The sequence below is a fragment of the Mugil cephalus genome, chromosome 15 (genome assembly GCF_022458985.1).
Source record: "Mugil cephalus isolate CIBA_MC_2020 chromosome 15, CIBA_Mcephalus_1.1, whole genome shotgun sequence".
NCBI classification, from domain to species: Eukaryota; Metazoa; Chordata; class Actinopteri; order Mugiliformes; family Mugilidae; genus Mugil; species Mugil cephalus.
The window spans coordinates 3,076,967-3,092,184 of record NC_061784.1 but is presented as its reverse complement, the minus strand read 5'-3'; the positions used below and the strand labels follow the sequence as shown (position 1 = coordinate 3,092,184).

At 40.0% G+C, this 15,218-nt stretch overlaps 1 protein-coding gene across 1 annotated transcript; it reads right to left on the bottom strand.

Annotated features, from left to right (window-relative positions):
• Positions 1–3,701: 3,701 nt before the first annotated feature.
• Positions 3,702–10,821, bottom strand: cchcr1 (coiled-coil alpha-helical rod protein 1). Its single transcript, XM_047606219.1, has 19 exons — positions 10,540–10,821; positions 9,907–10,186; positions 9,641–9,808; positions 9,415–9,532; positions 8,989–9,183; positions 8,680–8,843; positions 8,460–8,574; positions 8,162–8,272; positions 7,405–7,545; positions 7,190–7,300; positions 6,826–6,932; positions 6,607–6,719; positions 6,444–6,516; positions 6,082–6,200; positions 5,772–5,969; positions 5,176–5,277; positions 4,865–5,010; positions 4,649–4,796; positions 3,702–4,555 (listed from the first exon to the last, which is right to left on the bottom strand). Exons 1-19 carry the CDS (start codon positions 10,607–10,609, stop codon positions 4,446–4,448), a joined length of 2,589 nt encoding a protein of 862 aa, XP_047462175.1. The 5' UTR covers positions 10,610–10,821; the 3' UTR covers positions 3,702–4,445.
• Positions 10,822–15,218: the final 4,397 nt, after the last annotated feature.

Here is a 15,218-nt window from a genome sequence, read left to right as displayed (position 1 = left end):
TTTCTACTGAGCCTTTCTTTCTCCTTTCTCTGTTCAAGTAAAACTGTGATCTTATGTAACCAAAGCTAGATTGAAACTTTGGCAGCTATTTGTTAAATTAGGTACTACTGTGCAGGTGTTACTCTTGACATATGCCGACTTTTAATAGCTTAGTTTTCACCGACAGCGCCGTGCTACGCTGCTTCTTCCAAATGAGTCACTTAACAAAGTTTTCGGAAAGTGATTGCAACTCTTTCACATCATTTTTTATCTCTCTGGTTTATTTTTAGTGGAGCAGGAAAAACACACGCAGGCCGAGAGCCCTTAGTCAGTCACTTGCCGGGAAACAAAAGTTGAGACGCACCCCTTACATTCTTTTATGTGTACAGTAAACACAATTGAGATCTCACCGCTGCGTGCGAAATCACGCTGATCATCCTGAACAGGATCTGCAATTACAGCTGCAAACAAGGTGACTGATTGGCACAGGTGGAGAATTATCATGCATGGATGAGGCCATGTTTGCAATTTGATTTAAAAAAAATAACCATATGTGGGTGATCGCGTCAATACATTTTGTGTAAAAGAGGCCTGGCTTCAAGCTCTGAAAACCTGGACTGATAAGTAACGTAAGGCTGAGTGGTAAATGTGTCTGTGAAGCTTTTGTAGGCTCAAGTTTTCTTTTATGATACATATCAATACTTAATACTGTTGGACTTATTTAGAAGCAAGTGCCAGAATATTTTTAGTTTATCATCTGGTTTGGTCAGTGCTCAGAGGTCAGTAGAGGGAGCAGCCAAATGACACCAACACGAAAATAATGAAATGTAAAACCACTGCAGGGAAACAGCGTAAGGAGCCGCTGTCATATGAAAACCGGACAGTTCAGAACGCTGCAACAATGCTCCACATTGCCCGCATCTATAAATAGGGTTACTTGGCTGCCTTTCCTCACACAGTTCCTCCGTGGCTGCTGTTTTACCCCGTGGCTCGTCCTGCCACAGCAGCGCGCAACTATACTCCGAGCTCTTATGCAGCATGCAGCTCTAGTGGGTCGACACCCATGACTTACTGGATCACATCAGCCTCAGACCTCGCTTCGAGTTTGTTCTGACCTCCAGCCTGCAAGAACTTTGCAAAGATAAGGAGTAGACAAGAGGATTAACAAAGGCTCTGTGTGAGGCGTGTTGGCTTGATGCAGTGTAATATCAAATCAAAATCTTTGTAGCTTGTAATCCTCTGATCTAAAAGCAGCTGTACAGCAGGAGTTGGATAATTAACAATAGCAGTTGCCAAAAAAAGAGGCCAGCTACTGGGATGCTCTATATAACATATTTGAGGAAGTGAGACAACGTCCTTGAGAGAATGTACAGTGGTAGAAACTGACCATTTTTAAGGATTTATGCGGCTTATTCCAGACACTGGCTGCAGCAAACTTGAATGAGGACTGTCCCCAGGAGGACCCCACTTTGGGGACATTTGGCAAAGTGTGACAGAATGTATTGCAGGCTGTGCAATGACAAGTTTTCACAACACTCCAGACATGTTAAGTTGGCTACCTGCTTTAGCTAACGACGCAGAAAAGCCTGGTTTGTTGAATGAGTGGGATGGAAAGAAAACCTGAAAAGCTGACAGCAACAGAGCAAAGCAACAAGCTATGCACAGTGCCCTATATTTGTGCCCTAAATATTACATCAGCATAATGTAGCAGTAGGACGCTGGTCATCCAGATGTAATATCTGCAGACACCTTTCAGTGTGGTGAACAATACAGGCTCTCTATCCTCTTTTATAAATGCTTGATAGAACGTTTAGCACAGACAAGGTTTCTTGAAAATAACGTTCAGGGAAAAGGGAGAAGTTCTTTCCATTATGTCCACACACGCCTTGATGTCAGTAGATGTCTGATGCAGTGATCTGTGACAGCACAGAATCAGCCTCAGAGGACGGCAGCTAAACACATAACCTTACTTTGCAGCCTAAACAGAACAGTCAGTGAAGCCGGTGTCAGAAAACCGGTCTAAGGTCACTGGTAATACTACAGCGAATCTGGAAATTGCACGCTGCAAATATAAATCAGTTCCCTGTCACTTGTTAGTTTGGGCCATTTATTATACATGCCATTAATTCCGAGTCATTAATAAAATATTGTCACAGAGGTTATTGATCGTTTTTTATTACCTAATTTATATCATTTCTCGTCTGGATTACAAAGCTCTGGTAAATTATTCATTGTGTTGTCTGGCTGCTGAGCTGCGCTCTATTAGACGTCTAAAATATACTGATTCAGTCAGATTCAACATTCTTAGATAAACCAAAAAGAAAAAAAAACGTTATTTTTCACTGAAATTAAAAGTTTAACATGAAATGACTCTGAATAGGTGTCTTGTTGATAATACCGATAGTAGTAGAAAATTTTCAGTATATGTTCAGAAATCCACCCTCAGTCCCTGCACTATTGAAGCTGCTGGTATGAAAGACCGTATAACTATATGGAATCACTCTGTCTTCAATGCCCTCGATATTATTAGTAAGAAAAAGCACTTGATAAAGTATAAAAAATGAGAATGATTGTCGGTGGTCCTCTAACCTTTGACAACATTGCCCTCTGCTGGTTTTGAAATGCACAGCATTTGTTTCTTGCAGCATTAATAGTTGATATTACAGTGATGTGAACATGCCACTGTTTCTGACATGAATGAATGTATGAAGCTAGTGCTCGATGTGATCTAAAGTGCACACCACAAAAATATGGATTCAAATTGGCAGCACGTAAAAAAATATCTTCAGGCATACACTGACTTCATTTTTTCAGTAGACATTTATTTTTGAGTGTCAAGGACAAAGCTGCTGCTCTCCAAAAGGAACATTTCTGCCCATCTGCAGTTTGCCAAACACTGCGTGGTCAAGCCAGACTACTGACAAAATTGAGAATTGTTTGGTTTTAAATAAGAGAATTATGTCTGAAGACAACAAAAAACACAATACTGCACTGCAGCACATGGGGGTGGTGATGTCCACTTTTGGGTCATTTGGGCTGTATTGAAATAAATGAATGCATAAGTATAATATTTCTGTTATATTTATTTGATTGCATCGTCTTTGCCTTCTTTAAGGAATGAGAAAATACAAATGTAGAAAATTTCAAAAGGTGCAATTTTTTTTAGGTTGCACCAAATCTAAGCAAGAGTGCACTGCAAAGAAATTCAATAATATGCTTTTGGAAAGTTACATTTGGTGAATTCATCCTCAGCCTGCCATGATGAATCATCACTCCAGCAATGAGTAGGTTCCCGCAAATTATTGCAATGTTCTTTCAAAACAGTATAAGAGTCAGGACTTTATTAGTATTTTCACTCTTCCCCCGGTTCTCTGTGAAATGTTCAGAGGCTTGAAACTTTCAGCTGATGTAAGATTTATTAGGACTTGAACTCAAATAAAATATTGTTGCCCATATTATTCGAAGAGAACCATATCAGATGGAACAATTACAACAGAACCTGATTAAGTTATTTGAGGGCTGAATCCTATAAACTTGAGAAACATTTGATTTATTTTGAAAAACGGAATGAAAATGTATCTATTTTAATTGTATTAATAGCTTTAAACCCCCAATGTTAACTGCTCTTTTTCCATATTTGGCCTCACTAATGGAAAAAGAAAATTGAGATTTACTGTAATTTAATATATAGGTAAAAAAAAAAAAACATGGTCAAACATAACTGAACTTTCAGTATAAAAATAGTTTATTATAGATTGCACAAAAGAAATAAAACACTATTCTGAGCAAAGACCACCACATATAGATAGATGTAGCTCTATCTTCATCTGTCAGGCTTCTCTTTGCCATTCAATAAAAATCTTACTAGAACTGACAATTCTAATGCATTTTTAATTTACTTCCCAAAAATTGTATTTTTTTTTTTTTTTTATTGGCAGCAACAATAATGCAAACATTGTTTTGTTGACCTATCACATTCAACGTCTTGCCAAAGTGTGGCCTTAATCTTTAGGGTTTCCTGAATGAATGGACACATGTATGGAGCACAGAATAGAATATAAGTGCAGATGTCTAGTGGTGGTAGTAATGGTGGTGATACTGCCCAAACTAGAGAATGAAAACCACATTATGCAGCAACTGAACCATGTGGACACGTCATTCCACATCATGTGAGTTTATGTAGATTTGGTATTTGTATTGAACTGCTCCTTTTATTTCTAGAGTTATCAATAATCGCAATAAGATGAATACAAAGAATTGTATAACCTTGGATTTATGCATGCAGTGCTTGCCATTATTCTCCTTGTACTTTTATTAGCAACGTGTCATGCCCAGTTTTATGATCTTTGGCTCAGTTAAATTGTTTCCAGTGGCTGTATATCTTTTCCTCCTGAAGCATCGATACTTCCCACCTTTTGTAGAAACTAAAGACGTGCTCGCTGGCTTCAGTGACTCATCTTCAGGTATCAGCTGTGCACACTGTCACTCTGTCCTTCTTCCTCTGCAGAGTCGTCTGAACTGTTTACCACTGCAGCACTGAGAGTATGGAGCTCCTCCAAAACACACAGGAGTCGCTCTGACAGGATACAGACAGGCCATTGGTCAGATCAGTCACGTCTGTGTAAATGTTAGGACTGTCTGACTCATGCAGGGTGAGGACGTTTCTTACCATCCGCAGGTAGATGGACTTTTTCTCCTGTAGGGCGACTCCTCTCTGAAGGTGTTTGTCTGTGTCTCACTGAAGCAGCAGAGTTTGGCAGCACCGCTGTGTGAACTCTTGTATGCTCCCTCATCAGACTGCTCTCAGCATCAGAGACCTGGAACAGATTCGGGTCATAGGACACAGAAACAAAAAAAATCCACAACAGCTTTAAAAAAGTCTTACCGGCAGTAGGTTTTTGTCCTTCTCTGTCTCTCTCAGTTGTTTTTTCAGGACTCCCTTCTTAGAGCTTTCTCTCTCCCAGTGATGAGTTTCTTTCATCTCATTTTGTTTGCTCGCTGCCTCTCTCTCAAACTGCCGCAAAGTCATAACTGCAACGGACAACACATACAGATCAGAAGCCATAGGGACTTGCTGCTGTATACTGTGCAAACAATTTCAATCATATTACATCACAGCCTGCATTACAGATATAACTTCACTCCCCTTTTGTTAAGCTCCAGTGGGCTGAAGCTGCATGGTGCTAATCCTACTACCTGCTTTGGTGTGTTCTCTCCTGGCTGTATTGACTTGAACCTCCATCTCTCTCAACTTCCCAGCACACTGGTTCTCGATCTCAGATACTTTTTCCTGCAGGGCTGAAGGGGAACATCAAATGCTCCTCAATAAAGGATCTGGTACATTGAGTGTAAAGCTGTACTTATGTACCTCAGGGGATGAAGTGGATTTTATTGCATCTGTTAGCATATTGTTTTTTTTTAAAGACAGCAATACAGCAAGGTGGTAGTAGCACTTTAGGTCAAAGCACTTCTATTCTATCCTTAAATTACAGCTAGTGGCAAACGTTACTTGATTGTTCCAGCATAGGTAGACCAGTATACGGTGAAGCAATATACGACCTGGCATTTAAAGGAAATTAAAACAAACAAACTGTCCCACTAAAGTGCCTAAAATGAATCACTTCACATTAAAAGCAGATTACGACATGTATATGTTCCAGTTAACTCTCACTGCTTGCACGGCTAGAGTTGTGTTGAGACACAGAAGACAGCTCTATTCAGCAAAAACAAAAGGTAAAGCAGACACTGTTTTCACTGTTTATACCCATTAGAACTTGGCTGGAGCTACTTACCAGCCTCACCCTTTTCACTCCGCTCTTGCAGGCTGAGCAGCTCACAGTGGAGTTTCTCCAGGTTGACTTTGCTGTCCTCAAGCTGGGCCTGGATCTGCTTCAGGCTCTCTTCAGCCTCCTCCCGACCTGCTACTGCCTGTTGGACCTCCACCCACCTTTGCTCCAGCTCCTGTTGCTGCAGTCTGACTTTACTCTCAACTGTGGAGGGTGCACAATGTGACCTGAGACTCGTATATTGCCAAAATGTGCATACACATAGATGAACAGATAATGTGGTATAATAGCCACTGTGACCAAGAGAGTGTCTTACATTGTTCTTTCAAGTCAGTCAGAGCTTTCTCGATGAGCTCTGGGGTTCTTTTCAGCTCTTGGGTGAGTTTATCTCTCTCTTCACACACCAGACCATGCTCTATCTGGAGGTTTCTGAGGCTGTAGGGCAACGAGGCAGATCAAATAAAGAGGCAGAAAGTCAAACAGAGAGGAAGAAAGGCATCTATAAGCCAAACAAAAGAAGGAACTTTTTACATTCTAAATCCTGACATTGAGTGAAGTTGTCAGATTGTGAATTATTAACACATAGAGTATATGTATTAGTACCACAACAATTATTTTTGTTTTGTTTTAAGTTTTGTTAAAAAAAAAAAAAAAAAATCTGTAATAAGATAAACAAACCTGTCAGAAGTCTGTTCTGTCTGTTTACAAGCCCGCTCGACCTTCTGCAGAGCTGCTCTTCTCATGATCAAAGCTGTAATACAAATACATCATTACAATACCAATCTTACATAGAAATACGAAATACAAATTGAAGCACTGCTCTTCTAGTATATATATGTACATTGGATTGTCTCCACTCGTCTTTTAGCGAAAGTCAGCCTCTGGGAAAAAGTGTTGAGTCTTGCTTTAGCTGCGTCCACTTCTGCCACCTTGCTTCCAAATGTCTGACTGAACCTGAAAGATAAAGGCAACATTTGTAAGCAATTGTTTTGTTCTTTGCTTCTACTACTCTAATTAAGTAAACACTGTTATCTTCAAATTAAGAAGATGTTTGTTTTACCTAAGCACTGCCTCTTTCAAAGTTTGAAGTTCAGCCTCTGCTTTCTGGCTCTGTGACTTCAGCTGAGCATTCTCCTTGTGAACCTTGGCCAGTTCTTGTTTCAAAGCCTAAGAAGAAAAACACATATTTTACAGAGTAAAACTGTTTTAACTCTCATCTTCTGTAACCTTAACATCTTAGCCCAGCTGATGTTCTTAAAACCATAAAACCTCTTAGAACCTCACAAGTTTTAAGGCGTTCAGCATTTTCTGCCGTGGTAAAAATGTGTCAGCGTTTATCACTTTTCTAAGAAGACCCAAGTTTATTGTGCATTATCAAATATTTCAGACAGCCTAGTATATCACATCAGGGGTCTCGTACCAACCTCTTTTTCCACTCTCTCTAGGTCCAGCTCAGCAACCCTGTCCTGTAAACTGTGTTGGAGCACATTAGCTCGGTGCAGCTCCTGCTGGAGCTCATGTTCCACAGATCTGACCTAAGACCAAGATCAATATAAACACCACACGTTAAAAACATTTTAGACACATGCACACAGGTATGATTGTACGGTGGTATATCCACAGGTGACTGTGTTCACACATTTGAAAGAAGTTTATCCTTCTCTCCTCTCAGCTCGATGTCCTTTGAGCGAAGCTGGATGCACAACTTGAACACTTTCTCTCTCCACAGCTGAAGTACTTCAAGGCCTTCAGACCCAGTCTTAAGTGGGTCTGCTGAGGTCTATTGAAACACACATATAGAGTATAGTAAGCACATACATAAACTTTAAACCGTCCACCTTGATGAATTCTAAATCTGTGTGCCCTTTCTTGGCTTTTGAAACAGCATCAACTCTCCCAGGAGTTTATGTTTTTTTTTACCCAAACACAGTTCGGATTTTACTTGTGGAAATAGGCACAGTTGTTTCTGTCTCTACAGGGGATGCCAAACCTCCTTGATGATGATGTTGAGGGCAGGGCCATGTGAGGGTCTAGCCATAGTTAGTCATCTGATTATTACCTATCTCCAGAAATCTTTAAGTTTAACTAAACAAATGCTATTAAATTTAAAGAAAAATTTAAAAAGATGATTTTCTTGCAGAGGCATTCTGTATATATAAGGATTTGAACAGAACGCCCCGCTGAAGTGTTCATCCAGCTGACTTAATTAGGGCTTTGCCATCCTGTCTTAAACTCTGAGTGCTTTGGAAAGTGGTCATGCTGAGGACCTTGATATTCCATGAAGTGCACTCCTTCTATAGACTATTTATACCAGATTTTTCAGATAACACTGCAAGTGAAAACGTAAAAGCCTACAGACAACAACATGTAACATACATTGTTAAATTAGGATTCACCTTCTTCATCATCTTCTCTTCTTGAAGGGCAAGTATCTCATTCACAGAGTTCAGTCTGACTGTCAAAAGCTCTGCAGTTGTCTGAAGAGCAGCTTTCTCTTTGTTCAGCCTCTACAAAGTTTTCAAGATTAAAACAGGAAAAGACACATAATGAGGTGAATTATTACAACATGAATCTTAATTCATATACTTATTACTCATTTGTACCACTACTCTTCCTTTAGTCTTATGAAAACAGACACACACAGTTACTTTACAGTAGGCTCATTACAATCAATACTGCTTATTTCGTCTCTACCTCAACAGCTTCAATTAATCGTTCCCTCTCTCCTTTCTCTGGGGTAAGCTGGCCAATGTAATTTCTGAGGCTGTGCAGTGTTGCAGACTGCGTCTCAAACTCTCGTCCCATTTGGCTGAAAAATAACCAACACCCACCCCCCCCACAAAACAAATCAGTGAATCTGACTACAAAACACTTATGATATTAGTTCTTTTCAGTTTTAGATTGAATGTGACACCTTAAATGTTCTTTCAGTCCATCTCTCTCAGCAGAAACTTCCATCAGTGTGTTTTTAAGCCGCAGAACTTCTGAGGTCATAGATTGGATGTTGTCTTGTAGTTCTCTGTTTGTTTTTCTTACTGTACCCAACTCTGCACAATGGGACGCATTCAACTGTTGCAGCTGAAGATGAGGAAAGAAAATTTAAGACATAAAAATTAGGATGTAATTTGTCACTTTACTAACTTTCCTCCCGAGGAGAGTCAGACTGAAGGGTCACCCAAACCTTTATATACAAGATTAATGACTACATTTCTGTACAACGCACCTCCGCTGCTCTATTCTTTTGCATTTCCTCCAGTTGTTCTGACAGTCTAAGAGACTGCTGTTTGGCCTCCTCTTCGATCTGCAACCTGTCCATTTCAGCCTTCAGGGCAAGCTCCTGGGAGTCCTTCTTGCTCTTCTCTACATCACTCCTCAGCTTTGTAATTTCATCCCCAGCCTCTGCTTTCAGTCTCTCAAGCTGCAAGAAACAGAAATATTAAACACATGGGATGGTCCCTCTATGAAAGTAATTATAATGAAGTTGTTAAATTACTCAAAGCAACTAAAAGCATTTGTTAAAACAACAAAACTGTACATACAACATCAGACTACAAGCTGCCAAAATGAGCTACAACATGCCAGTAACTCTGTGGGGACCTTTGACTACAAGAGTGTCAAAATGAAATGTTTTGTCTGTAAACATCATTACCTGCAAGCCTATTTTCTCCTTCTGTGCAATGCAGAGGTTGAGCTCCTCTCTGATCAGGCTGAGTTCAGTTGTGGCCTTAGATAGTTCTTCACGCACTGCTTCCGACTCATGGATGTGTCTATTGTAGAAAGGTTTACAGTAATCTTGTTCAAAAGGTTTTTAAATATTAACTTACATAGAGAATGTGAGACCAACCTGCAAAATGACTCATAAGGAAATCTCAAACCTGTTCAGGGCAGAGTCTTTGTCTCTCATCTCTGTCCTGTATCTCTCTGCAGTCTCTTTCAAGGCCTCCACCTGCCTCTTCCACCTTTCAGCTTCAGCCTTATGCTTTTCTGCCTCCAACTGCCACTCTGACTCCAATATGGACCACTGCTCACTTCTCTCTTTAGATCTACATTTAAGGAAAAGAGGAGCCATTAATAATTCCTGATTATCCATCCACCTTGCAGACAAAATTTGTGACCACATAAAAACATATTGTCGCTATACCTTGCCCTAATGTCTGACAAGTGATCTACAGAAACCATTTCTTGGAGCATCATGATCCTCTGATTTTCTTTCCTCAGCTCCAAGATTTCCTTTTGAGCCTGAGCGATGGCGAGCCATGGATTGGCAGGACTGGCATCCCCCGATGGTACTGATGTTACTCCTGGGTTTATCCAGGAAATGGGCGGAAGTTTCGCTGGGATTTGAATGCTACTGTGTGCACCACCAGGCTGGAGACTTGATGCAAAGTGCGATGGAGGTATAAGATCCTCATGGATTGAACCTAAATAACGTAAAAAAAATAAAAAAATGTATTTGCATGCATTAGCTAGTCGTCCTGCGACTAACCCTTAGCCAGTATAAGGTTTGTTATGTCCCTACGTAACGTCTGCCTATACAGAAAATTAAAGACTAACATGGAAACGTAAGTTATTTTTCTGCAAAGAACATCTGGTTCTTGTTAATTATTAGTTAACGTGAGAGTTGACAAATGCGGACTAGCTAAAAGTGTGTATTCATGGGTTACATGTAACGTTAACGTTAAGCTAACGTTTGCTATTTAACTTACAAATGAACGCAACTTGTAATTACGTGAAAATTACAAATTAAAAAAATCGTCTAGAGCAAGAAACTTACGTGAAACCACAGGCGAGGTGAACTCGGTGGGTACAACAAGTCTTTCTTTTAGCAAGTTGTGTTTATCCATGTTAAAGAGAAGCACTACTCCAAACAGGAAGCAGTCTGAAGTTGTTTGGGGGCCGTTGTTCTCCCGCGTGTCACGTCATTCTCCGTTGCCTTAGTTACGGTTTACAGCGGTAACCTTGGAAGCTCTCAGTTTGGATCCATTTTAAACGTTAGCAAACCTCTAATGTCGCGATCACATATATTCTAGATTGCGATCGCCAGCAGTGACAGTCGCCAAAAGTGTCAGCTTTGATTCATTTGTAAAAAATGTACTGATTTATCGAACGTAACAGCCACATTAAAGTAGCGCGGTGCATCACGGGAAACTGTGTTTGCTTTTCCCTTGTTAATGTCTTGCAGGGTGCAAGGCTGCATTCAAATACCACCTGAATCGCACCTCTGCAGTACCCCTCAGTGTATGTTGGAGTGCAGGGTTCATCTGTGTTTCATCAAGTCCAGGACACAACTTGGTAATCAGTTTTCCTGAATGCATTCATGGCAGCAAATGTAATTACAGATGGAACTACAGGGGGATCCTAGGTAGATAATAAATAATAATAGAGATCGTAGATAAGTAAATAATAAAAATAATAAAAAATAAAATAAATTCCTGGTGTGACCACCTGTCCATTATTATGATATGCAGAGGGTAAAATAAGTATTGAACACATCATAATTTTTCATAGTAAACAAATTTCTAAAGGTGCTAATATTGACATGAAATTTTCACCAGGTGTTGGTAACAGCCCGCGCAATCCATACATACAAAGAAACCAAAACAAATAAGTTCAGAAATTAAGTTATGTGTAAATAATGTAAAATAACAGAGGGGAAGGTGGGAAAAGACATGGAAAGCCAAGACGCCAGCTGAAATCTATCAGTGATCAGAGAGCCATCCTGCCCCATGTCAGTGCAAATGAATATCAGCTGGTTCAGTCCAAACTGATGGCCTATAAAAAGGTGTGTCATTACCAAGGTGTCACACATGGAACATCTCATGATGGGTAAAAGCAAAGAACTTGCTCAACCTTTGTGGCCTTATTGTTGCAAAGCATTCTGATGGCACTGGTTACAGAAGGATTTCTAAACTTCTAAATGTTCCCGTTAGCACTGTTGGGGCCATAACCCAGAAGTGGAAAGAACATCATTCAACCATAAACTGGCCATGACTTGGTGCTCCTCACAAGATTTCTGACAGAGGAGAAAAAGTATTATTACAGAAGAGTTGTCCAAGAGCCAAGGACCACTTATGGAGAGCTTCAGAAAGACCTGGAATTAGCAGGTACAATTGTTTCAAAGAAAACAATAAGCAACACACTCAACAGCCATGGCCTGTATGCACGCTCACCACGCAAGACTCAACATTTGGACAAGCCTGTAAAATACTGGGAGAACATAGTCTGGTCAGAAGAGAGTAAAATTGAACTCTTTGGATGCCATAACACACACCATGTTTGGAGGACAAAATGCACTGCACATCACCCCAAAAACACCACACTGACAGTGAAGTTTGGTTGTGGGAACATCATGGTGTGGGGCTGTTTTTCTGCATATGGTACTGGCAAACTTCATATAGTTGAAGGGAGGATGGATGGAAAACTGTACTAAGACATTTTTGAGAAACATCTGCTGCCATCTACCAGAATGAAGATAAAATGAGGATGGACATTTCAGCAAGACAATGATCCCAAACACAGAGCCAAGGAAACTCTCAACTGGCTTTAGAGAAAGAAAATAAAGCTGCTAGAATGGCTCGGCCAGTCATCTGACTTGAATCCAATTGAAAATCTATGGAAAGCTAAAAATCAGAGTTCATAGAAGAGGCCCATGGAACCTTAAAATTTTAAAGACTGTTTGTGTCAAAGAATGGGCCAAAGGAGGCGTCTTGAAGCTATCATTACCAAAAAAGAATTGTGTATAAAGTATTAAATATCTGTAAGCGTGTTCAATACTTTTTTTCCCTCCTTTTATTTTACATTATTAGACATAACTTTATTTTTGAACTTATTTGTTTTGGTTTCTTTCTATGTATAGATTACTTGGGCTGTTACCAACACCTGGTGAAAATTTCATGTCAATATTAGCACCTTTAGAAATTTGTTTTCTATGAAAAATTATGATGTGTTCAATACTTATTTTACCCTCTTTATATCACACTAATGGACAGGTGGTCACACCAGGAATTTATTTCAATATATTTAATATATATTTATTTTTCTATGATCTCTATTATTTATCTACCTAGGATCCCCCTGTAGTTCCATCTGTAATTACATTTGCTGCCATGAATGCAGTCAGGAAAACTATGAAAAACTGTGACCTGTTCTATTATATTTTCAGTCATTGATTATCTAGATGTTAAGAGACACTACTGTGATAACTAATGAAAGAGGGGTTTGGTGGAAATGCACTTAATGAGGTGATAACCTGAAACTATGCCATTCCTTCTTTGCCTGGGACTCCCTCACCTCAAAAGCGCCCATGGGTGTCTGACAGTCTATTTCTGCATTATATCACCAGCCTGGCTGAAAAGGGTCCATTGAGCAATGAGAGCAGGTTTGAATGGTAATCGGTAGTAATTTGATTATATAACCTGATTTGTGTGTTGCCTTGCATACTCTCTGTTACCCTAGAACTGCACCATTATCAATATATCAATAACAATTTGACATATGCTAATCATCAAAGATTTGTGTGTGCTAGCCTTCCTCCATCTGCTTTCAATCCATAATCAGTAAATATGGGACTACCTTCACAGAAAACACTATTTTTTTCTATTCAACCCTCCTCTGACTGTATTCACTTAAACCGCCACATATTTTATACATCCTGTTGTGTTATTTTCCTCTGGTGGTGTCTTCTGCAGCATTTCTGTTTGCTTTTACCTACACTATATTGTGTGCTGGATTGCTGCTGTGACCCACTTTTCCCAGGGGTTCATTAAAGTTTCATCTAATCTAATCTATTTATGGTGCATTCAAGGAACAAAGCGAAATTTTTGTTTGATTAATATGCATACATTATTGCATATACCATACATGCAAGGTGCCAATACAACAAAAAAAAAGCTGATAGAGGGAAAGGGTATGCATAACTACCTAAGCAAATACCAAAGAAATATGGTACACTACCAAGAGGAACAGTCTTGCTGTCTGTGCCGCATGATTGACATGGATCTCAGATAATATAATCAATGTAGTGAAGTAGTTGTTTGAGAAGAACAGTGGGAGTCCTGTAAATTATTTGGACATGCTGGTATTGTATCTTCTTAGCACGTGCCTGGCACTGCAGTAGGTCTTCAAGTACAAAGCACAGGGAGAGGGGAAAAAAGAGGTAGGACCACTGGGAATCCTGTCAACAAAGGCAACACTGACCTTATCAAAAAGAGGTCAGAATTAAGATGCTCTATCTTGAGCTTATTAAGGGGAATATTTACCGCAGGCAATACTTGGATGGAAAGCTAAGTATTTTGCAAAAGGGAGACAGCAGAGTGTGAATTGTAACAATAAATGGTATACTGACCTGGGTCCAGATTGCGACATCACTTCATAGGTCTTCTCTGGGGTCTTCTCCCAGTTGGATGTACGTTGGAAGCATCCTAATACAATCCTAATAAGAACAAACCAAGCCTCAGTCCTTTTAAGATCCTAGGGGAGAACCCCAGTACACTTGAAGGGAGGCTCCTCTTAGGCACTTGTAACAGCAGCCTTGTTGTTTCAGTAAGTACCTAGTGTGTTTTGTGACCACAGGGCAGTGTGACTTATATCCATTTTGTTCTATGTTCGCTTGCACCACAGAAGTCTTTATCTACACCTTCTTAGAGCAACTTCCTTTTTGAAGACAACAGAATGCCCCCCTCTATGGGCTCATTAAACTCTTCCCATAACAGAGTTTGTCCAACTCCTATGCCCCATCACTGAGCGCATTTTAAATAGGTAAGAAACAACATGTGGTCCCACACACCAGGTGAGGTAAAAGGGTTGTAGTGCATCGCCAGGAATGTCACAAAGAAGTTGCAAACTGATCTCTGGCTGCACTCTGGCTTTTGGGACACTGACTTGGACAAATCCAGCACAGTGCCTACCATTCAGACTAGCACAGACTTCTCTGTTGAAGCCTATGATTACGTGGCAAAAGTTCTCTTAAAACAACAGTTTATATATCAACTATAGATCCATAACTTTAACTAGAAATAAAAACAAACATATTTCTTTTGTTTTGACAGACTGGTATCTTAGCACCCACATAGCCACAGAGGTTGTTTCATCTTTATCCCCAGTCAAGCTGATTCAGCTTTCATTTGGAGTTCATGCACGGCTGCAAATATCTGCACTGGGAAGTGTGTCTTTAATTAAAATGTCTTGAATTTGCACATAAGCCTGTTGGATTTTCACATGTCATGCGGCTATTCAGTCCAGTACTTCTTGAAACAGATATAAGTGGGCAGTATCTCTTTCCCAAGATCTGTTGAAACATTCCATCAGCTGCACATCGCAGCTGTGGCCACTGGGCATTATTAAAAAAAGGATATGTGGAGAAAAATTCTGCTCTGTCAGCAAATGCGTGGACTTTGCCTCATATGCAGGACCTCATGCTGTATCTTAGTGGATTTGTGGTGTATTGTTGGGAGA